Source organism: Hyperoodon ampullatus, assembly GCF_949752795.1.
Source record: "Hyperoodon ampullatus genome assembly, chromosome: 9".
In the NCBI taxonomy this organism is placed as follows: domain Eukaryota; kingdom Metazoa; phylum Chordata; class Mammalia; order Artiodactyla; family Ziphiidae; genus Hyperoodon; species Hyperoodon ampullatus.
The window spans coordinates 41,356,150-41,379,836 of record NC_136922.1 but is presented as its reverse complement, the minus strand read 5'-3'; the positions used below and the strand labels follow the sequence as shown (position 1 = coordinate 41,379,836).

The 23,687-nt window shown below is 35.5% G+C and overlaps 1 protein-coding gene across 6 annotated transcripts in view; it reads right to left on the bottom strand.

Moving 5' to 3' along the window:
* The window catches only part of DGKB (diacylglycerol kinase beta), a gene marked incomplete at both ends in the record, with an annotated part of 651,556 nt that overhangs the window by 312,522 nt on the left and 315,347 nt on the right, over nt 1–23,687 (bottom strand). For all 6 annotated transcript variants that reach the window (XM_079711689.1, XM_079711690.1, XM_079711693.1 and 3 more), the window contains one exon: nt 7,037–7,101. In XM_079711689.1, the coding sequence (XP_079567815.1) occupies nt 7,037–7,101 (65 nt within the window). The remainder of the gene's footprint in view (nt 1–7,036; nt 7,102–23,687) is intronic.

Genomic DNA, 23,687 nt, shown 5'->3' with positions numbered 1-23,687 from the left:
ATCTTTGGTTTTTCCCTTAAAAGTGATAATTCATTAAGGACTACTTGAAATTATATATCTATATATCTATAATATGTATAAATTTATATATTATATATATTTGCTGTCAGCTTATAATAAACAAGAAATAATTTACTTTTAATTTGATAATTATTTCCTGTAAGTTTCCATGTAGGCATAGGACCTATAATAATGAGCAGAAGTTTTTTTCTTAAACTGCCTTCTGTTTAGTACACTGCCCTATAAGAAAACACTCTATATCTTGGATTATTCCGTTGTGATTTTTCGGACATTTCTGAATTAACTACTGTTACTTCACAAATCTTGTTTCTTAATTTGGTATCCTAGGAAGTGAGTGTGTATGTGTTACTGTTTGTGTATAAAATTTTTGCATAAAACACTTGCAAATTCATGTAAAGCAAAAACACAAATCCTAGGAATAGAAAGGCAAAATCAAGGAAGAAAAAATTTAGAATATTTGCATGAAGATGATACTAATAAAATGTAAGTATCTTGCAAACAAAAACTAGAAATAAATGTTACTTCTTCAGCTAAATCAGAGAATATATAAGCAACCCTTACTTCAACAAATACCCTTTAGAGCTCAATGCTCACCTTAACTTAGGAGTCCCAGAAATTACCCATCTGTACTGTTACAATGTAGACTTTTCTTCCAGTTTACATTCTTCTGCAGAACCTGTAACGATCTAAGGTTTCTATGTAACCCCAAATTAATTTTCCTCATTTGCCTTAGAGAGTCAAAAAATACAGGGTCTAGCTGGATGCCCATCATATAAAAAGAACTCCTTATTAAATGTCTGCAGAATAATCAACCAAATCAATAGGAGACAGCAATGTTTTATCCAAACTTCAGGACCTTCACTGATCCTTTTGTTACTCCCCTGCAATGTCAAAAATAAAGGAAAGAAAACAAGAGAGCAGGAATAAGAAATCTGGAGAGAATGAAGAAAAGACGGAGTAAGAGGTAAAGAAGGAAGAAAAGTTACTGAATCTCTTCCTAATTTATCCTCCACTTCTCACACACACTATTCCAAAGAGTTATCTTACAAACATGATTTTGAACAGCTCGGACATAAAAGTGAGCATTATGGTTTAATGATACCAGGAAATAATGCAGAAAGATTCAGGTGAATTGAATACCTTGCATCAATGTGCACACAGCTCTAACTCACTTAACCATATTTTCATCTGCTCAGATCAGAAATATTTAAATGAGTCTCAACATACAAATGAAACTATATGGAGAGAATAGCATAGTAAGTAAATTATTTTAAAGGTCTTATATTAGAACTATATTGTAGCAAGAATACATATAATTATGAAAAGCTTACATAAATATAATATGAAAAGTTGAAACTCACAGAAAATATATGTAGCATATACATACACAAATAAATAAATCTATGCATCACAAATATATATATGTACACACATGTATAAATCTATATATTATCTACCCATCTATTTATCTACACACTATATGGCTTATATGAGGATAATAGCTTCGTCATCTGGAAAAGCTGACTTAATAACGCTTACACAAAAAAATTCAAGAAATGTTATTTAAAGGATATAATTGAGTACTCATGCTAAGTGATAATGAAAAATGAGTAAGTTTCATTTTTAAAAATAGACCAAAGTTGGGTAGGTACACAGAAAATAAAGAAAAAAAATGCCTTAGCTCATGGGAGTCTCATGAGTATATAATTTTGTCCAAAAGGTCCCTGTACAATGTGAACAATTCTAATGAATATAGATTTTATTCGAAATACTAAAAATGACAGATGTTTAAACTTTTAATATCAACAGTGCCATTTCCCTAGTTGGTTTATAAAAGATGGTACCATTTACCAATGTGGAAGTTTACAATGAAACATAATTTACATTTTTAAATAGAAAAAAATGCTTCACTATACAATAATGAAGTTGTCTGGACTGATGGATGGAAAAGTGAGGTCAAATGCCTAAAATAAAATGCCACACAGAATTTCAACACTGCTTGTGAAGATTTGAACATTTATTTTGTTGAATTCTAAGAATATATTGTGACCTGTTTTGACTAATAAATAATTAATAATTATTAAGAATTACTGCTAACCTATAAAGTTGATAATACAAGTGCTAAAACAAATTTGTAAGTAAGCATTCATTAGCAAGGCATTCACAGAGCTCAGGGATTTATATTGTAAAATTTTTGCTTGTTAACACTGCTGGCTGGGGTCCTTGGATATTAAATACAAGAATACCAAAAAACCTTTTAGTACCTAAAAGAATAGTTATTTAGAATCAAGACTCATTCTAAGCATATTTCAACTCTCTTTCTATTATCTTTTTTGGCACTATAGAAAGCTCAAACTATAAAAGTAGTAAGATATTTTGAAACAAATATACCACTTACTAATAAATAATGTAATGAATACATTTAGCAAGTATCTATTGAGTGCTCATTATATTCCATGCACTGTGTAGATACTAACGTCCCAAAGAGAGTCTCATTCCATGATCTCTTAAAGCCTATTGTCAGAAAAAAAAATCAAGAACCATTCCACAGAATGAGTGTGATCTTAAAGGCATAGGCGAATTTTCTAAATTCATGTAGACTAATTTAATTTCTTGAGTAATGTGCAGAGCACAGAATCTTTTCAAAATTAGGTTTTATTAATACAGTAACATCAAATTATCAGTCTGGAACACCAATTTTTCAGTTTTGTTTCTTCTCACACATTTAGAAGGCAAGGCCCTCTGTCATATCTTATATCACTACTTAGATTCTGAGTTAAACTGCCTTATTTAAATTTACATATCCATTTCAGTTTTCTAGTTGTAGATGTCTTCACAAAAAAGCAGAAAGTAGTACAGAAATAAGGCACATACTTCTTGAACAGGGGGCTAAGAAAACGATGTTTCATTCAGGGAGTTAGAGACCAGATAGGTTTTTTTTTTTTTTTTTTGCGGTATGAGGGCCTCTCACTGTTGTGGCCTCTCCCGTTGTGGAGCACAGGCTCCGGACGCGCAGGCTCAGCGGCCATGGCTCACGGGCCCAGCCGCTCCGCGGCATGTGGGATCCTCCCAGACCGGGACACGAACCTGTGTCCCCTGCATTGGCAGGCGGACCCTCAATCACTGTGCCACCAGGGAAGCCCGACCAGATAGTTTTAAGTGATCAATGTGACAATGAAATAGTATCTTTGTGCAATATTGCTAACCCTCAGTGTTTGCTAGCAGGTGTATTAAGTGTTGTGTATTAAGAATTTGAATCGGTTCTTTAAAAACAAGCTATGACTACAATATTAAGAAATCTTTGTAAACCACCGATGCTTTTTCTATAGTTAGTTCCATTTTGCATATTACCTATAAGTCCTTGTCAATGTTACACAGATTTACACATGGAATTCAACCATTTTTCATTTTCTCCAAAATTATTATAACCCTTCATAATTATAATGTTAATAGATAGATAGTATAGTGTGTTTATGTACAATTGTTCATATCTTTTTTTTTTTTTTTTTTTTTTTGTGGTATGTGGGCCTCTCACTGTTGTGGCCTCTCCCGTTGCGGAGCACAGGCTCCGGACGCACAGGCCCAGCGGCCATGGCTCACGGGCCCAGCTGCTCCGCGGCATGTGGGATCTTCCCAGACCGGGGCACGAACCCGTTTCCCCTGCATCGGCAGGCGGACTCTCAACCACTGCGCCACCAGGGAAGCCCCATATCTTTTTTTTTAAAAAAGGCAAGAACTTAAAATGCTTTTACTAAATAAAACCCGGAAAGGTGTAATACATTTGAATTATGAGCATCAGTATGATGGTAAATAGTAATAGTCAAGTTATATAAATATTTTAAATACCAATATTATGTAATAAATGGTTTTAAATAATAGTAGCATAGATACTTTAAGAATTATTTTTTTCCAGCCTAAAACAACAGAAATATTTATTTAAATTCAGTTTGAAGACTATCTTAAAGTTTAGAAAGTTGAACAGCATATTTCCTTTTAACAGTTAACTTAGATTTACGTAGAAATTTGGAAAAGAATATGATATAAACCTCTCAACTAGCACTCTCTTAAGCACCACCGGAAAAATCATTATCTTTCCCAGTTCTTTCAATTTCTGTCATAAGAAGCATAGAGAGCAGAACTATATATTTTGGTAATTAATTTCCTTAAGATAATGTTAGAAACATCATGTTCTTTAAAATATAAATGAATTTCAAGGTGAGCATGCTAGAGGATAATATTAATGGCGTGTGATTTATTGTGACAAGAGATCTGATCTGAAACACCATTATTCGGAGTACTTAAAAAAATCCATTTGCAAATTCCTGAAAATATGAAAGTGCTATAGCTGAACCTGTCTCAATGTTGAAATCTGGAAATCTGTCCTTGTAAGTATGAAACCGCTTGTGCACAATATCTGGCATGTCTTCCTCACAGAAATTTATTAGAACATTTTCATAATCTGAATATGTTGTATTGCAGTTTAGAGAATTACCTAAATGCTTGTAACTCTGAGTGAAGACAACCTACAAAAGTACAGATTGAAATGTATATGGATAATTAACTTGGTGATGTATATAATTTTAGGGCTGACTGTTATCTTAAAAAAACAGTTGGCGATAATTCACTGAGCATCTACTGATACACCTGGCATTCTTTGAACTCACAACAGAAACATGTGACCTGTAACAATCTAGAAGGTGTTTTCTATGTCATTACTGTTCCAAATGAAATATCCCCTTTAAACTATATAAGCAAGATTTACTTGTGACTTAAATTTACAAGTAAGTTTCAATAAGATGTAATTTTACATCTTATAAATTCATCGGGGTATATAAACACATTGTAGTAAATGGCATCTAACCACATGTTGGGCAGTGAGCAATGTCATAAATTAGTACTGCAGTTGATAATAAAAACCTAAATAGATATATGTAAATAACAGAAGTCTTATTAAAAAGAATTAAAATTATTCTGGAGAACAGAACTGATTACCTTTTATACTTGAGGGAGGATCATAAATATTGGCATTCTTAAATATAGGCTGTTAAATTTGAGCATCACCTAAACATACTGATACACTACTCTATATTTTTAATTCTCCTTTCTCCGTCCCCCCTCCCCCATGTCTCTCTTTCTCTCTGTCTCTCTGGTTTTCTCCCCTCCCTCCTCTCTCTTCTCTCCTCCCTCTGCTGAATAAGTTTGGGACTTAATTCCTTTAATGGGCTTTTAAACTGTAAAACTCCCGGTGGGGCACACTGCATGAAGCATTTTTCAAATAGCATTTTTTTGTTGTTGCTAGAAACCTATTTTAATATATGAATATCAACACATGAATGCTTCACAGAATGGCACTGGGGTAAGCATAGGATAGTTGATTCTATAATATGGTTTTATGTGCATTAATAAATATGTTCATTCCAGAACATTCAAGATGGATCATCAAGTGCTGAAATATACTACAAAGTGAATATAATTTCATTGTTACATCAATTTTTTTCATAGATTTCATGAAATAAAATTAAATCTTGTAAAATGAAAGTGTCTATTCTAGATATAAAAAAAGGTGCAAAATTTTAATGAAATTACTTTTGACTTTTAATTTTGTAATATACATGGCATAAAATTCAAACAGTACAATAAAAATTCAGTATCCATCCCAACCACTTGGTTCTCTTTTCCAGAAGAAACCAAAGTTAAAAGATTTTTGTGAATCCTTCTAAAGATATTATGTGCACATACACATATTCATTATATACTTTTTCCATTTTCCTTACAACAAAAATCATAGACGTCTGAACTATGAAAGAAAGAGCAAACCATAGCATCATGATTTATCATTAAGGCAATACCTAAGGCACATTTTACAAATAAGTTTTCATATGTCTTGCTAAAACATTTAAATAGATCAATATAATGAAAAATCAGATAGGGTCTCACTAACTATGAAACTATTTAATATGATGATTCTTGTATAAAGTAGCACACTAAAGTCTACAGTTAAGAAAAATCTAAAACAGATTTAAAAATACATTTTAACAGCATTTATTTATTATGAAACTACATGGAAGAAAACTATGTCAATCTACTAGTGTATGACAAAACTGAAATAAACCTAAGAATTTCCAGGAGCAGTTGTCTTATGTGTTCTGTAACGTTTATGGTACAATGTCAATCTAGCCAAATACAGAGACCATAGGGCCTTTGACTTTGAACAGTAATATATAAAGCACTTAAATAACTCTATATAAATGCTGATTATGATTTTGTACCTCTGTGAAATGAACAGAGTAGAAATGGGTATAACTGAAGCAAAAGATGTTTCACTGCTTCTGCCCAATTTTTCCTGGCTAGTGAGGTGGAGATAGCCATATTTCCTTCTAGAAATGGGGAAGATAACAAAGCCAAAGCTTTCTCTACTTCCCTGAGTATCAGAAAAAAGTCAACATCTACATTTTAGAGGAAATAATTTCTGCATATTTTGGTTTTCAAGGCTTTTTCACTGTGAAGAAAACGTCTTTAAAAGTAGTTTTTGTCAGCATTGATATTTCCCTGGTTTACTTTCCATTTAGCTGAGGCCGATATAGGACTGATAGTACAAAGATTAGAGGTCTTATATGATACCTATGTAATGTACAGTTATTCAGCATGATCAAATCAGAGCCTCATGTTTTTCCTTGGGATTTAGGATGATCACTCCTCACATACTTAGCCATGTAAAGACTTCCAGTACATCTTAATAAGGTACTATTTTCACCTTACACTTGAAAGTGTAAGGTGAAAATAGTACCTTCTCAGCACATAAGAATGGGCTTAGATATGACCACACTGTATTCCTCATTATAACCTCACTAAAACCTAACAAGAAAAATTAAATTCGTTTACACTTTTGTCTTAATACTTACACATACACCAAGCCTTATTCAGTCATTATATGTAAAATGCTTTATACCATATAGTGATCCTTTTTATGACATAGTTCATCAACAGTAACCATAATTATAATATGTTATCTTACCTACTATTGAATTTTTCTGGGTGTTTTTCTCTCATGATGTGGAATCTGTGTGCAATGGAAGCATCCTAAGAAGAGAAACAGAAACGAAAAACAAGACAGTTTATGATCCTATTATCTTGTGGAAATAACGATTAAAAGAGAAAAAACTGAAGAATAATATTGTAAATTAACTTTTCCTAAACAATGTCATTGCAAAGAAGATATTCTGCAATTAGGCAGAAATGTGTAATCCACATAAATTCCGTGCAAGTGTGATTTAGTCACCATTGGTTACTTTTCATATTTACTTCTAGGAATTGATTTCTACTTAATTTTTTTTTTTTTGTGGTACACGGACCTCTCACTGTTGCGGCCTCTTCCGTTGCGGAGCACAGGCTCCAGACGCGCAGGCTCAGCGGCCATGGCTCACGGGCCCAGCCGCTCCGCAGCATGTGGGATCTTCCCGGACCAGGGCACATACCCGTGTCTCCTACATCGGCAGGTGGACTCTCAACCACTGTGCCGCCAGGGAAGCCCTGATTTCATTTAATTTATATATCTCCTTTAATAATTGGTTTTAGCCTCATGCTTAAAGTATGTTTAAGATAGTTCATATGAACATAAATGTCAAAAATTAGTTGAAAATATTGTTACACAAAAACTAGAAGAATGGCTTAAGTGGAGAAATGATCAGGTGGAGAAGCTCCTAGTCCTTTGAGATTAATTATGGGTAAAAGTATCATTTGAGGGTGCATATCTAGTAAAGGTAAGTATAATACGTGGCTTCAAAGTTGGCTAAGAGTGTACTGGATGTGTAATTATTAACTGTTCATTCCACAAGCTACTTTTTGGCATATCTTGCTTAATGGAGAAAAACAACAAAGGGAAAAATTTATTTTCGGAGAATTGGGGACAAGTGTAACTGAACTCTGAGACCTCAAATGCACCAGTTCTGCACCCTAATGGATGTTTCTCCCTTTTAGGAAATTCATTCAGAGTTTCTATGATACAGAATCATACAATGTGTGAGACTGGGAGAATACTTTGATTCAAGCTTTTCAAGTACAGACTGTTCTTGCTGACTTTTAATAGTTGGCCCTATTATTCCAAGCAAGGAGATAATTTCTCATGCTTCATCTACACATGATTAATCACTCCAATGAGAAACTAATATATTTACCAGTAATCTCAAAGGAAATGGCGCTATTTTAGCGATTAACGGTTAATTTCGTTTCATAGTAAAGATAAAAGAAAAAGAAAAACCAAACACAAAGGAAATAAAGAAGTTGTGTATTTGAGAGAATCCTGAAAACACTAATCAAGGATTAAAAGTCTAATGAATGAAATGAAAAGGCTAATGTGCTTACTCATGCATAACAAAGCATGAGGCACAACAAGAGAGGGACCAATGCCCGCTGCAGATGGCAGACCGAGAGCTGCTTTTCCCTGCAAGATAGAGCTGTGATAGAACTCTAGTTTTTCCTGTACAATTTTATCCTCTAAAAATTGTTGAGTAATTGAATTAATCCACGTTTAAAGGACACAAAAGTATAGATAGGTGCATACTGAAACAACACTTGTAAAATAAAAAAAGTTTTTAAAAAATTCTATGGTTTGATATCCTAACATATAACTCTGTTATATATGTGTGGTCAATTTCCTGGTTTGCTAAGTAAGAATATCAAGGTGTTCACCTTTATTGGTTCAATAGCTCTCAAACCCAGTCACAGAGTTTCTTCCTTTTTAAAAAATTCTCACTAATAAGTCATAAATATACTTTTTTGAGAATATGCAGTTGTCATACTGTGGTATGAAATTATAGAAAAAATCTGAGTATGGTATATTATGTGGCATTATCATTAATTTTAAAAATCACTTATTTTGACTTTATCCCTAATCTGCTTCAAAATCAATCTGGAATACCTTATAATTAAATGCATACATCCAGCAGACCAGTTAAACAAAAGTAAAGAAATATGAATCAAGTACTAAGAATGAATGATCAATATTAGTTATCCACAGGGAGACTATCATTGAATTTACCTCTGCATGAATTATTTGTTTCTGTAAGTTATAGCACTGAAACTTTTACAAGTAGATTGTGTCAGATAATTTGCCTTATAAGCATACACTTTTGCAATAACAGATCTCTTCCTTTCCCAAGCAACACAAATAGTACAGAGAGAGGGAGAAAGGAAAAGAGAGGAGGAAGGAGGAAAGAGAGAGTATCAAAAGAAGACCATTTATGTAGACTGGACTATAACTGCCTAAATTCCTAGAAATACAGAACACCAAATAGCCAAAGATAAACTGAACCTTCGCTCCTCTATCTCCAAGATACTCCGGCAAAGAATCATGTAGGAAAGAGAAGGGAAAAATAAAAACTAGTGAGGAACACTGGTATGCCTTTTCCTTGTGTTGAATGGGTCCCACCCACAAAGAGAGAGCTGGCCTTGCTGACTACAGGATGGATAAGGAACAATGACAGCAGGTGTTCATTTGGATGAAAATTCAGACCAAATTCCCATGGGACCCTGTCCTTTTGGCATAACCCCAAGAGGCTTGAAAGAGAATTGCCAAACCCTGCAAACTTATCCAGCAGCCATATTTCAGGGGCACTAATGGGTCTCTAGAAAGAGACCAAATAAGAAAAAGCTAAAGTAACGTTGGTTTTTTAACATGAACTTTGCCCTTTCGGTCTCTATGCATTGCGGTTTGTAGGAAACAGAAATTAAATTGGCATCACTTTCATATCCTAGAATGGATAAACTTTGAATTCGGACAGATTTTCACTTCCAAGACTTGTGACTGTGAGCAAATTGCTTATTTACCATGAGTCACAGCTTATCTTTAAAAGAGGATACTGGGGCTTCCCTGGTGGCGCAGTGGTTGAGAGTCCGCCTGCCGATGCAGGGGACACGGGTTCGTGCCCCGGTCTGGGAAGATCCCACATGCCGCAGAGCGGCTAGGCCCGTGAGCCATGGCCGCTGAGCCTGTGCGTCCGGAGCCTGTACTCCGCAACCGGAGAGGCCACAACAGTGAGAGGCCCACGTACCGCAAAAAAATAAAAAAATAAAAAAAAAATAAAAAAATAAAAAAATAAAAGAGGATACTGATACCCCTTTATAGTATTGTAGTGAGATTTTCTGAGATTATTCTGTATAGCAATTGCAGTAGTGTTCTGTTATAGCTGGGGTGTTCATATATTCTATATCCATAATAGAATGTTATTTAAAGTAAAAAGAGGGTGCTAAAAAAGAGCTGAATTACATAAATTTGAAAGATGTATTTACTGACTCTCAATTTGGTTTTATTATTTCCCGGATTTATACTTTCATTTTAATTTAAAAAATAAAATCAGATCTAAGAACTAAAACATATCCATCTTTATTAAAGCAAAAAAAATAAATCCCATTATGTTCATTTCAAAGTAGTCTGTGTAGTAATTTGTATGTTAATTTATATATATGCAAATATGTACGTGTGTGTGTATATACACACACACACACAGGTATACACAGATCAGAGAATCAGCTTCTTAGCCATATCTGCCTTTAATACTCTGCACTGGTACTTTTCTAAAGACTGATTTTTTTCTTTTCCTGTAAGGGCTTATCATTGTTTTCTTAAAATAAACTTACCCTAAATCCCCCAAATTGCATTTTAAGTTATTAATTTGAAAAACTTCATTATTTTCTGTGGATCATAATATTTTAAATTGAGAAAATGAAAGTGCTGAGATACCTATATACAGAGAATTCTACTAAGAGGAGGACACTATCAATACTAATCTTTTTCTTGAAGTGTAAAATATATTTGCCTAAATATGTCATAGGTACTATACTTTTTAATCCATTTAAAGAAACTTTCTCTGACAAATAGTTTTACAAAACTTGCCAAATAATTTGTATTTCTGGAAACTGTATTATTATTATACCAAATTAAATATCTTCTCAATTCATTCCATTTTAGAATAGAATATAAATCTAGCCAATTACAAGTAAGTATTATCAAGAGTTATTCCAAAATGCAATTATGGAATTTAAAATTAAACCTTGTATGCTAGATGAATGAATTTTCATTGATTTCTTGAAATAGTTCAGTTCCTCCTTACTTTTGGATGGATAAATCACAATGTTTTCCTGTGTGTGAGCTTTTTTTCCTTTAATAATTGCAATTTGCTAAAGAGCCTCGAAAGCTGAAGTAGTGTTTTATTTATTGAATATTTTTAAAGATTTCCAACTGAATTTTTGAGGTATTATTTACATACAATAAAGGAATTTTAAGTGTACAATTAAATGTTTGACAGAGGTATCAATAACCACTTTCACAATCATGATATAGAAAATTTCCATCACCCCCAAAAGTTCCCTAAGGCCCTTTGCATTTATATACACACACACACACACACGTATGTGTATATGTATGTGGTGTGTGTGTATATATATATATACACACACACACAAACACTCCTCCACCCTTAAAAATCATTGATCTGCTGTCATTATAGTTTGCCTTTTCTAATATTTCCTATAAATGGAATTTAAAAGTACTCTCTTATGTCTGGCTTCTTTCACTTACCATGTTTTTGAGATTCAGCCATTTGTTCCAGTGTCAGTGGTTTGTCCCTTTTTATTGCTAAGTAGTATTCTATTAAATAAGTATACCACAATCTGTTATTCATTAGTTGCTGACATTTGGCTTTTATGTACAAAGCTGCTATGAACTTTTCAGCACAATTCTTTTTGTAGACATGTGTGATGATGTCTTTTGGGTGAACATTTAGGAATGAGACCACTGAGTTATATGGTATGTGTATATTTAACTTTATAAGAAACTGCCACATTATTTTTCAAAGTACTTGTACCATTTTGCATTCCTACCAGTAAAGTATGAGAGTTCCAGTTACTCCACATCTTTACCAACACTCCACATCTACACCAACTCTTGACAGTCTTTTTAATTTTACCATCCTAATAAATATGCAGTGGTATCCTTTCTTGGCACCTTAACCCTTATGAGCCAGCACCATCTGCTTCGGTAGAGAGGTCTGCCAATTCTGATGAAACTATATGATATGAAAATTCTGGTATAGACTTAATAAATGTTCCCAGCTCCATCCTAATTGATTCATCCTCACAGCTTTTAGTATATTTTCTCAGTTATGCTGTTCAACAATTCCAAAATAGCAATGAGCAGTCTCTGGAAGTCCATTTGTGCATTTAACCCCCCACTCACCCCATGCACAACCTCAAGGGTTTCAAAGAATTTATTTTTCTATTAAATTCCTCCAAAAGATATTCAGAGAATATGTGCTTAGGGTCTCCCTTGAAGAACTCTGAGCTCTCAAATTGATTATGATCTTTTTATTTGGTTAAACTATACTTTAAATAAAAGTAATGTTAAAAAATTCAATATATATAAAAGTATATGAAATGAAAAGTGAGTCTCACATTTCCCCAATTTTAATTCCTAGAGATAATAACCAAGATCCTTTCTCATGTATCATTTTGAAAACTGTCTATATATAAAGTATACATGTATGAAAATATATATGCACATATGTATATTTACAAAAATAGGTTTTTATTATACAAACTGTGCTGAAACTGGGGTTTTTTTCACTTATAAATAAAGCTCAGACATCTTGTTATATCAGTAAACTGGTATTTTCCTCAAGTTTTTTTTCTTTTATTTTTATTTTTTATTTTTTTTATTAGTTTCTGCTTTATAACAAAGTGAATCAGTCATACATACACATCTGTTCCCACATCCCTTCCCTATTGCGCCTCCCTCCCTCCCACCCTCCCTATCCCACCCCTCCAGGCGGTCACAAAGCACCGAGCTGATCTCCCTGTGCTCTGCGGCTGCTTCCCACTATCTATCTACCTTACGTTTGGTAGTGTATATATGTCCATGCCTCTCTTTCGCTTTGTCACAGCTTACCCTTCACCCTCCCCATATCCTCAAGTCCGTTCTCAAGTAGGTCTGTGTCTTTATTCCCGTTTTACCCCTAGGTTCTTCATGACATGTTTTTTTTTTTTTTAAATTCCATATATATGTGTTAGCATACGGTATTTGTCTTTCTCTTTCTGACTTACTTCACTCTGTATGACAGACTCTAGGTCTATCCACCTCATTACAAATAGCTCAGTTTCGTTCCTTTTTATGGCTGAGTAATATTCCATTGTATATATGTGCCACATCTTCTTTATCCATTCATCCGATGATGGACACTTAGGTTGTTTCCAGCTCCGGGCTATTGTGAATAGAGCTGCAATGAACATTTTGGTACATGTCTCTTTTTGAATTATGGTTTTCTCAGGGTATATGCCTAGTAGTGGGATTGCTGGGTCATATGGTAGTTCTATTTTTAGTTTTTTAAGGAACCTCCATACTGTTCTCCATAGTGGCTGTACCAATTCACATTCCCACCAGCAGTGCAAGAGTGTTCCCTTTTCTCCACACCCTCTCCAGCATTTATTGTTTCTACATTTCTTGATGATGGCCATTCTGACTGGTGTGAGATGATATCTCATTGTAGTTTTGATTTGCATTTCTCTAATGATTAATGATGTTGAGCATTCTTTCATGCGTTTGTTGGCAGTCTGTATATCTTCTTTGGAGAAATGCCTATTTAAGTCTTCTGCCCATTTTTGGATTGGGTTGTTTGTTTTTTTTGCTATTGAGCTGCATGAGCTGCTTATAAATTTTGGAGATTAATCCTTGGTCAGTTGCTTCATTTGCAAATATCTTCTCCCATTCTGAGGGTTGTCTTTTGGTCTTGTTTATGGTTTCCTTTGCTGTGCAAAAGCTTTGAAGTTTCATTAGGTCCCATTTGTTTATCTTTGTTTTTAGTTCCATTTCTCTAGGAGGTGGGTCCAAAAGGATCTTGCTGTGATTTATGTCATAGAGTGTTCTACCTATGTTTTCCTCTAAGAGTTTGATAGTTTCTGGCCTTACATTTAGGTCTTTAATCCATTTTGAGCTTATTTTTGTGTGTGGTGTTAGGGAATGATCTAATCTCATACTTTTACATGTCCCTGTCCAGTTTTCCCAGCACCACTTATTGAAGAGGCTGTCCTTTCTCCACTGTACATTCCTGCCTCCTTTATCAAAGATAAGTTGGCCATATGTGCGTGGGTTTATCTCTGGGCTCTCTATCCTGATCCACTGATCTATCTTTCTGTTTTTATGCCAGTACCACACTGTCTTAATTACTGTAGCTTTGTAGTATAGTCTGAAGTCAGGGAGCCTGATTCCTCCAGTTCCGTTTTTCGTTCTCAAGATTGCTTTGGCTATTCGGGGTCTTTTGTTTTTCCAAACAAATTTTGAAATTTTTTGTTCTACTTCTGTGAAAAATGCCAGTGGTAGTTTGATAGGGATTGCATTGAATCTGTAGATTGCTTTGGGTAGTAGAGTCATTTTCACAATATTGATTCTTCCAATCCAGGAGCATGGTATGTCTCTCCATCTATTTGTATCCCCTTTAATTTCTTTCATCAGTGTCTTATAATTTTCTGCATACAGGTCTTTTGTCTCCTTAGGTAGGTTTATTCCTAGATATTTTATTCTTTTTGTTGCAATGGTAAATGGGAGTGTTTTCTTGATTTCATTTTCAGATTTTTCATCATTAGTGTACAGGAATGCCAGAGATTTCTGTGCATTAATTTTGTATCCTGCTACTTTACCAAATTCATTGATTAGCTCTAGTAGTTTTTCGGTAGCATCTTTAGGATTCTCTATGTATAGTATCATGTCATCTGCAAACAGTGACAGCTTTACTTCTTCTTTTCCAATTTGGATTCCTTTTATTTCCTTTTCTTCTCTGATTGCTGTGGCTAAAACTTCCAAAACTAGGTTGAATAAGAGTGGTGAGAGTGGGCAGCCTTGTCTTGTTCCTGATCTTAGTGGAAATGGTTTCAGTTTTTCACCATTGAGGACAATGTTGGCTGTGGGTTTGTCATATATGGCCTTTATTATGTTGAGGAAAGTTCCCTCTATGCCTACTTTCTGCAGGGTTTTTATCATAAATGGGTGTTGAATTTTGTCGAAAGCTTTCTCTGCATCTATTGAGATGATCATATGGTTTTTCTCCTTCAACTTGTTAATATGGTGTATCACATTGATTGATTTGCGTATATTGAAGAATCCTTGCATTCCTGGAATAAACCCCACTTGATCATGGTGTATGATCCTTTTAATGTGCTGTTGGATTCTGTTTGCTAGTATTTTGTTGAGGATTTTTGCATCTATGTTCATCAGTGATATTGGCCTGTAGTTTTCTTTCTTTGTGACATCCTTGCCTGGTTTTGGTATCAAGGTGATGGTGGCCTCGTAGAATGAGTTTGGGAGTGTTCCTTCCTCTGATATTGTTTGGAAGAGTTTGAGAAGGATGGGTGTTAGCTCTTCTCTAAATGTTTGATAGAATTCGCCTGTGAAGCCATCTGGTCCTGGGCTTTTGTTTGATGGAAGATTTTTAATCACAGTTTCAATTTCAGTGCTTGTGATTGGTCTATTCATATTTTCTATTTCTTCCTGATTCAGTCTTGGCAGGTTGTGCATTTCTAAGAATTTGTCCATTTCTTCCAGGTTGTCCATTTTATTGGCATAGAGTTGCTTGTAGTAATCTCTCATGATCTTTTGTATTTCTGCAGTGTCAGTTGTTACTTCTCCTTTTTCATTTCTAATTCTATTGATTTGAGTCTTCTCCCTTCTTTTCTTGATGAGTCTGGCTAATGGTTTGTCAATTTTGTTTATCTTCTCAAAGAACCAGCTTTTAGTTTGGTTGATCTTTGTTATTGTTTCCTTCATTTCTTTTTCATTTATTTCTGATCTGATCTTTATGATTTCTTTCCTTCTGCTAACTTTGGGGGTTTTTTGTTCTTCTTTCTCTAACTGCTTTAGGTGCAGGGTCAGGTTGTTTACTCGAAATGTTTCCTGTTTCTTAAGGTGGGATTGTATTGCTATAAACTTCCCCCTTAGAACTGCTTTTGCTGCGTCCCATAGGTTTTGGGTCGTCGTGTCTCCATTGTCATTTGTTTCTAGGTATTTTTAAATTTCCTCTTTGATTTCTTCAGTGATTACTTCGTTATTGAGTAGTGTATTGTTTAGCCTCCATGTGTTTGTATTTTTTACAGATCTTTTCCTGTAATTGATGTCTAGTCTCATAGCATTGTGGTCGGAAAAGATACTTGATACAATTTCACTTTTCTTGAATTTACCAAGGCTTGATTTGTGACCCAAGATATGATCTATCCTGGAGAATGTTCCATGAGCACTTGAGAAAAATGTGTATTCTGTTGTTTTTGGATGGAATGTCCTATAAATATCAACTAAGTCCATCTTGTTTAATGTATCATTTAAAGCTTGTGTTTCCTTATTTATTTTCATTTTGGATGATCTGTCCATTGGTGAAAGTGGGGTGTTAAAGTCCCCTACTATGATTGTGTTACTGTCGATTTCCCCTTTTATGGCTGTTAGTATTTGCCTTATGTATTGAGGTGCTCCTATGTTGGGTGCATAAATATTTACAATTGTTATATCTTCTTCTTGGATCGATCCCTTGATCATTATGTAGTGTCCTTCTTTGTCTCTTGTAATAGTCTTTACTTTAAAGTCTATTTTGTCTGATATAAGAATTGCTACTCCAGCTTTCTTTTGATTTCCATTTGCATGGAATATCTTTTTCCATCCCCTTACTTTCAATCTGTATGTGTCTCTAGGTCTGAAGTGGGTCTCTTGTAGACAGCATATATATGGGTCTTGTTTTTGTATCCATTCAGCCACTCTGTGGCTTTTGGTGGGAGCATTTAGTTCATTTACATTTAAGGTAATTATTGATATGTATGTTTCTATTCCCATTTCCTTAATTGCTTTGGGTTCGTTATTGTAGGTATAGTCCTTCTGTTGTGTTTCTTGCCTAGAGAAGTTCCTTTAGCATTTGTTGTAAAGCTGGTTTGGTGGTGCTGAACTCTCTCAGCTTTTGCTTGTCTGTAAAGGTTTTAATTTCTCCATCAAATCTGAATGAGATCCTTGCTGGGTAGAGTAATCTTGGTTGCAGGTTTCTCTCCTTCATCACTTTAATTATGTCCTGCCACTCCCTTCTGGCTTGTAGAGTTTCTGCTGAGAGATCAGCTGTTAACCTGATGGGGATTCCCTTGTGTGTTATTTGTTGTTTTTCCCTTGCTGCTTTTAATATGATTTGTGTTTAATTTTTGACAGTTTGATTAATATGTGTCTTGGCGTATTTCTCCTTGGATTTATTCTGTATGGGACTCTCTGTGCCTCCTGGACTTGATTAACTATTTCCTTTCCCATATTAGGGAAGTTTTCAACTATAATCTCTTCACATATTTTCTCAGTCCCTTTCTTTTTCTCTTCTTCTTCTGGAACCCCTATAATTCGAATGTTGGTGCGTTTAATGTTGTCCCAGAGGTCTCTGAGACTGTCCTCTATTCTTTTCATTCTTTTTTCTTTATTTTGCTCTGCATCAGTTATTTCCACTATTTTATCTTCCACCTCACTTATCCGTTCTTCTGCCTCAGTTATTCTGCTATTGATCCCATCTAGAGTATTTTTCATTTCATTTATTGTGTTTTTAATCGATGCTTGATTCATCTTTAGTTCTTCTAGGTCCTTGTTAACTGTTTCTTGCATTTTGTCTATCCTATTTCCAAGATTTTGGATCATCTTTACTATCATTATTCTGAATTCTTTTTCAGGTAGACTGCCTATTACCTCTTCATTTGTTAGGTCTGGTAGGTTTTTATCTTGCTCCTTCACCTGCTGTGTGTTTTTCTGCTTTCTCATTTTGCTTATGTTACTGTGTTTGGGGTCTCCTTTTTGCAGGCTGCAGATTCGTAGTTCCCGTTGTTTTTGGTATCTGTCCCCCGTGGCTAAGGTTGTTTCAGTAGGTTGTGTAGGCTTCCTGGTGGGGGGGACTAATGCCTGTGTTCTGGTGGCTGAGGCTCGATCTTGTCTTTCTGGTGGACAGGTCCACGTCTGGTGGTGTGTTTTGGGGTGCCTGTGGCCTTATTATGTTTTTAGGTAGCCTCTCTGCTAATGGGTGGGGTTGTGTTCCTGCCTTGCTAGTTGCTTGGCATAGGGTGACCAGCACTGTAGCTTGCTGGTCGTTGACTGAAGCTGGGTGCTGGTGTTGAGATGGAGATCCCTGGGAGATTTTCGCTGCTTGATATTATGTGGAGCTGGGAGGTCTCTTGTGGACCCGTGTCTTGAGGTTGGCTCTCCCACTTCAGAGGCACAGCACTGACTCCTGGCTGCAGCACCAAGAGCCTTTCATCCACCCGGCTCAGAATAACAGTGAGAAAAAGTAGAAAGAAAGAATTAGTAGAAGAAAGAAAGAGAGAGGGAAAGAAAGGAAGAAGGGAAGAAAGGAAGGAAGGAAGGAAGAAAGAAAGAAAGGAGGGAGGGAGGAAGGATGGAAAGAAAGAAGGAAAGAAAGGGAGGGAGGGAGGAATGAAAGCAAAAGGAAGAGTGAATGGAAGAAGGGAGGGAGGGAGGGAGGAAGGAAAGAAAGAAAGAAAGACAGGAGGGAGGGAGGAAGGAAAGAAAAAGAAAGTGGAAAGAAGAAGGGTGGGAGGGAGGGAGGGAGGAAAGAAAAAGAAAGAAGGAAAGGAGGAGCAGAGGGAGGGAGGGAGGAAGGGAAGGTAGGAAAAAAAGAAAGAGCAGGTAAAGTAAAATAGAATAAAGTATGAAATATAGTAGCGTTATTAAAATTAAAAAGTAATTATTGAAAAAAAAAACACGGACCGATAGAACCCTGGGACATATGGTGGAAGCAAAGCTATACAGAGAGAATCTTACACAGAAGATTACACATACACATTCACAAAAAGAGAGCAGGGGGAAAAATCAAAAATCTTGCTCTCCAAGTCCACCTCCTCGATTTGGGATAATTCGTTGTAAAAAGAGGAAAAGGGCGAGAAGTCTGAAATCTTGCTAAGTCCACCTCCTTAATTTGGGATAATTCGTTGTAAAAAGGGGGGAAAGTCTTAAATCTTGTCCTCAAAGTCCACTTCCTCAATTTGGGATGATTCGCTGTCCATTCATGCACTCCACAGACGCAGGGCACATCAAATGGACCGTGGAGCTTTAATCCACTGCCTCCGAGGCTGCACAGAGAGATTTCCCTGTCTCTGCTCTCACAACTCCCGGGTCTCAGCCTTGGACCTGGCCCCGCCTCTGCGCGTAGGTCGCCGGAGGGCGTCCGTTCTTCGCTCAGACAGGACGGGTTTAAAGGAGCCGCTGATTCGGGGGCTCTGGCTCACTCAGGCAGAGGGGAGGGAGGGGAATGCCCTCTCCTGGCGTACCAGGCAACAAAAGGGAAAAAAGTCTCTTGCCTCTCCGGTAGCTCCAGACCCTTTCTCCGGACTCCCTCCGGGCTAGCACTAACCCCTTCAGGCTCTCTTCCTGTCGCCAGCCCCAGTCCTCTCCCTGCGCTCCGACTGAAAGCCGATACCTGAGCCTCAGCTCCCAGCCCCGCCCGCCCCGGCTGCCGAGCAGACAAGCCTCTGGGGCTGGTGTGTGCCTGAGGGCACCGATCCTCTGTGCCAAAATCTCTCTGCTTTGCCCTCCGCACCCCTGTTGCTGTGCTCTCCTCCGCTACTCCGAAGCTTTCCCCCTCCGCCACCTGCAGTCTCCGCCCGCGAAGGGGCTTGTAGTGTGTAGAAACCTTCCCTCCTTCACGGCTCCCTCCCACTGGTGCAGGTCCCGTCCATATCCTATTGTCTCTGTTTATTCTTTTTTTCTTTTGACCTACCCAGGTATGTGGGGAGTTTCTTGCCTTTTGGGGGGTCTGAGGTCTTCTGTCAGCGTTCAGTAGGTGTTCTGTTGGAGTTGTTCCACGTGTAGATGAATTTCTGATGTATCTGTGGGGAGGAAGGTGATCTCCGCGTCTTACTCTTCCGCCATCTTCCTCCCGGCAAGCTCCTCAAGTTTTTAATGTCAGCAACCTCTTCCCTTTAATGGATGTGTCATTATTTATATAGCTATTTTCCTACCGGTAGTGGTTTGGGTTTAATATTTTGCTACCAAATTTGATGTTGTTTAATATTTTGATACCAAATTCTATACAACCTTTATGCAGCTCTGTCAATATTTCTTTACAACAAATACTCAAGTGGAATTCCTGGCTAAAAGTGTATGTAAATATTACATTTTATTATAGAGTGAAAAATTATTCTCCAAAAAGTCAACATATTCCCACTAGTAGTGTCTAAGATGACTGGTTATCATTAAGTTTATCAGTTTCTGAATTTGACGGGCTAAAAGGTATGTCACAATTGTTTAAATAAATTTTCATTATTGTTGATTGAAAATGACTATCTTTTCATATGCTTTTGTTCATATTTATTCTTATGTGGACTACCTATTCAAGTACATTACCCACTTTGTCTGTGTACATTAAGGAAACATTTACTTATATTAACAACCATAATGATATCAATGAATAATAATTAAATATTTACTACTGTTAAAGCACTGTTTTAAAAGCTTTACATGTAGTATTTCACTTAACCTCATAAAAATTTTTATGAGCTATCTATTGTTATCTATGTGTTATGAATGAGAAAACTGAGGATTATGGATCTTAGAATCGTTCTGGACCATACAGGAAAAGGTTGTGGAAATAACAGTTGAATACAGGAAACTGCCTCTAGAACCCAGGCATTTTATGCTTTTTACTAGTGTAGACAAAGTCATGCATTGCAAATATTTTACAAGTTTGTTTTTTGACTTTGTTTTACCTTGTAGAGTTTAAAATGTTTTTATTTCAGATATATCAATATTTTCTTTCTAAGTTTTGAATCATGCTTAGAAACATCTTTCTTTTCTCCAGAATTAGGAATAATACTACTTTTTGTATGTTTTGGCCTTTATGACTTCATATTTTACAGTGTAATATCTGAATCATTTTGTATTATTTTGGCATAAGAGTTAAGTAGAAATCTTGCCTAATTTTTGCCAAAATACATATTATGCATATTAATGGGTTTTTGAATAATTTACTTTTCCCTCTTTGTTTGAAAGACACAATTTATTACATAATAAATTTCCATCTCTGCATCTCTGTTACTCTAAACCAGTATACTAAACTATTTTAAATGTAGTTTTGTAATCAATTTTCATTATCTGGATGGGCAAGAGTCACATTCCCCATTTATTTTACTCTTTTAAAAAATTTTATGGTTATATAGAAGATTTGTACTTTCTCGTAAAAGTTGACATCATTTTTATTCAAATTACCTTGCTATGAATACCCAGCCAAAATCCTTTGGTATTGCAATTAGATCTGATTTGACAGGTAAATTTTTGGAGAACTGGGATATTTTATAGTATCAGGTCCTATCTTTTAAAATATATATTTTCCTGCTTACTATGTTTTCTCATATGATTCTTAGTAGACGCCAAAGTTTCCTTCATATTAAGTCCAACATATTTATTTATGTTAATTTCATACATATTTATCTTACTTTTGTATTTACTGTAATATACCCCTTTCTTATTTTATCTTTTTAACTGGCTATGTTTTATATAGAAAACATTTTTTTTTTTTTTTGCGGTACGCGGGCCTCTCACTGCTGTGGCCCCTCCCGTTGCAAAGCACAGGCTCCGGACGCGCAGGCTCAGTGGCCATGGCTTACGGGCCCAGCCACTCCGTGGCACGTGGGATCTTCCCAGACCGGGGCACGAACCCACATCCCCTGCATCGGCAGGCAGACACTCAACCACTGCGCCACCAGGGAAGCCCAGAAAACATTTTGATTATTATTAATCTTTTAAACCTTATAATTCTGTTATTTTATGGTTCCTTTCAATTGATTCATTTGTTTCTGGGAATACAGTCCTATCACCTATCATCTATAAATAATGATACATGCTCTGGCTCTGTTCAAACATTTCCATCTCTAAGTCTTTTTTTCTTATCTAATTGCTTTATACAGTACATGCAGAACAATACCAAATGGAAATGCTGGTACACTTTTGCAGATTTACTTTAATGAGACTATATGCAGTATATTATTAAAATCAAAATGCTGGCTTTACTTTTGAGAAATTAAGTTTTTATCAGGCTTGGAAATGATTCATCTAGTTATATTTTATTAAGAGTTTGTCTCCCTTTCTTGATATATTTTTCCATACCCATTATCATCTTAACATACAGCATGTTAACACAATCTGACATGCTATGTATTTTTCTTTTGCAGCTTTTTAATCATCTTCTCCTCTTAAGCTTTGTGTAAGGTTATGTAAGCTCTATGAGGACATTGCATGTTTTATTCATTTCCATATCACAGAACTAGATATCATATCATATCACTAGCCTAGGAAAGACTAAGCACTCAAATTGTGACTGACTGAATGAATGGACAAATGATTAAAATGACCACCAGATGCTGAATGACAATGTGTATAGCAGAGAGGTTAAGAACTTGGACTATGGAGTTAAAATAAAATGTCTGGGTTCAAGACCTGGCTCTAAAATTAACTGGATCTTTGACCTTGAAAAGTTGCTCAGGCTATCAGTGTTTCTAATTTCCTACCTTTAAAATAGGAGTGACACTAATAGTACCTGCTTTATTATGAAGATGTGATGTTCTAATACCGGGAAGACAGATAAAACAGCGTCTGGCATGTATAAAGCAAGGAAATAAATGTTAGCTCTTATTATTATAGAAATATAGTTATCATTTTGAGATTCACATGACTTTCTCTTTTGGTTTATTGATATAGTAAATTAAATAAATTCCTATGTGCATTGGATGAAGTACCTAGAGACAGCTGTGCTTTGCTATTTAAAACTCTGTGGACTTTAAAAAGGCTATCCTGTGCATATGTGACACATTAAATAACAAACCCAGAGGGAACAACACACTGTTAAATTCACATATTTCTGTACTAGTATATATGAATACTGACTTAAAGAAAGATAAATTAACACTACAAAGAACATGTCAGTTCTGGTTATATATCTCACCAAATAAATAATGGAAAAAAATTGGTTTTCCAAGGTTAGATTTTGAAATTTTAAATATGAGATTAGAGTCCCATAATATATTTACCATCTGCAATAAACAATCTTTGCTCTCCTGACAATCTTTACCTGAATGTCCAAATTACATAATGTCCTCTCTGTTAATATATTATTTAAGAAAATTACACCAATAGCTACAAATGGGATTGTTTCATAGGCAGATTTTGTCAGATATTGATATTTATTGTGTTGGCTTAATAAAGGGAATCAGAAGGTTTCCATTTTTATGGTTCAGAATAGTTAATAATGCATAGGATTTGTTCTTTGAAGGTTTTAAAGAATCATTTGTGAATTGCTGGCCTGGTGGTTTTTGGAAGCAACATTATGACAATTTTTTTTAAATTTCTATTATCTATTTAGGTTTTCTCTTTATATGTAAGTTAATATTTTTTATGATGTCGTCTGAAGTGGGCTGAATGGTGGCCCCCCAAAGGTATCAAAACCTAATCCTTGGAAACTTGTAAAGTTCTTGCAGATGTGATCAAGTCAAGTATTAATATTGCTTGGGGCCAGTGACTCCTTTCTATCTTATTCTTTCTTTCTTTTAGAGTAGTAATGACTAACTGTTATACTATGCTTGTTTCATCACTGTTTAAAGCAGATAACTTGTTTTCT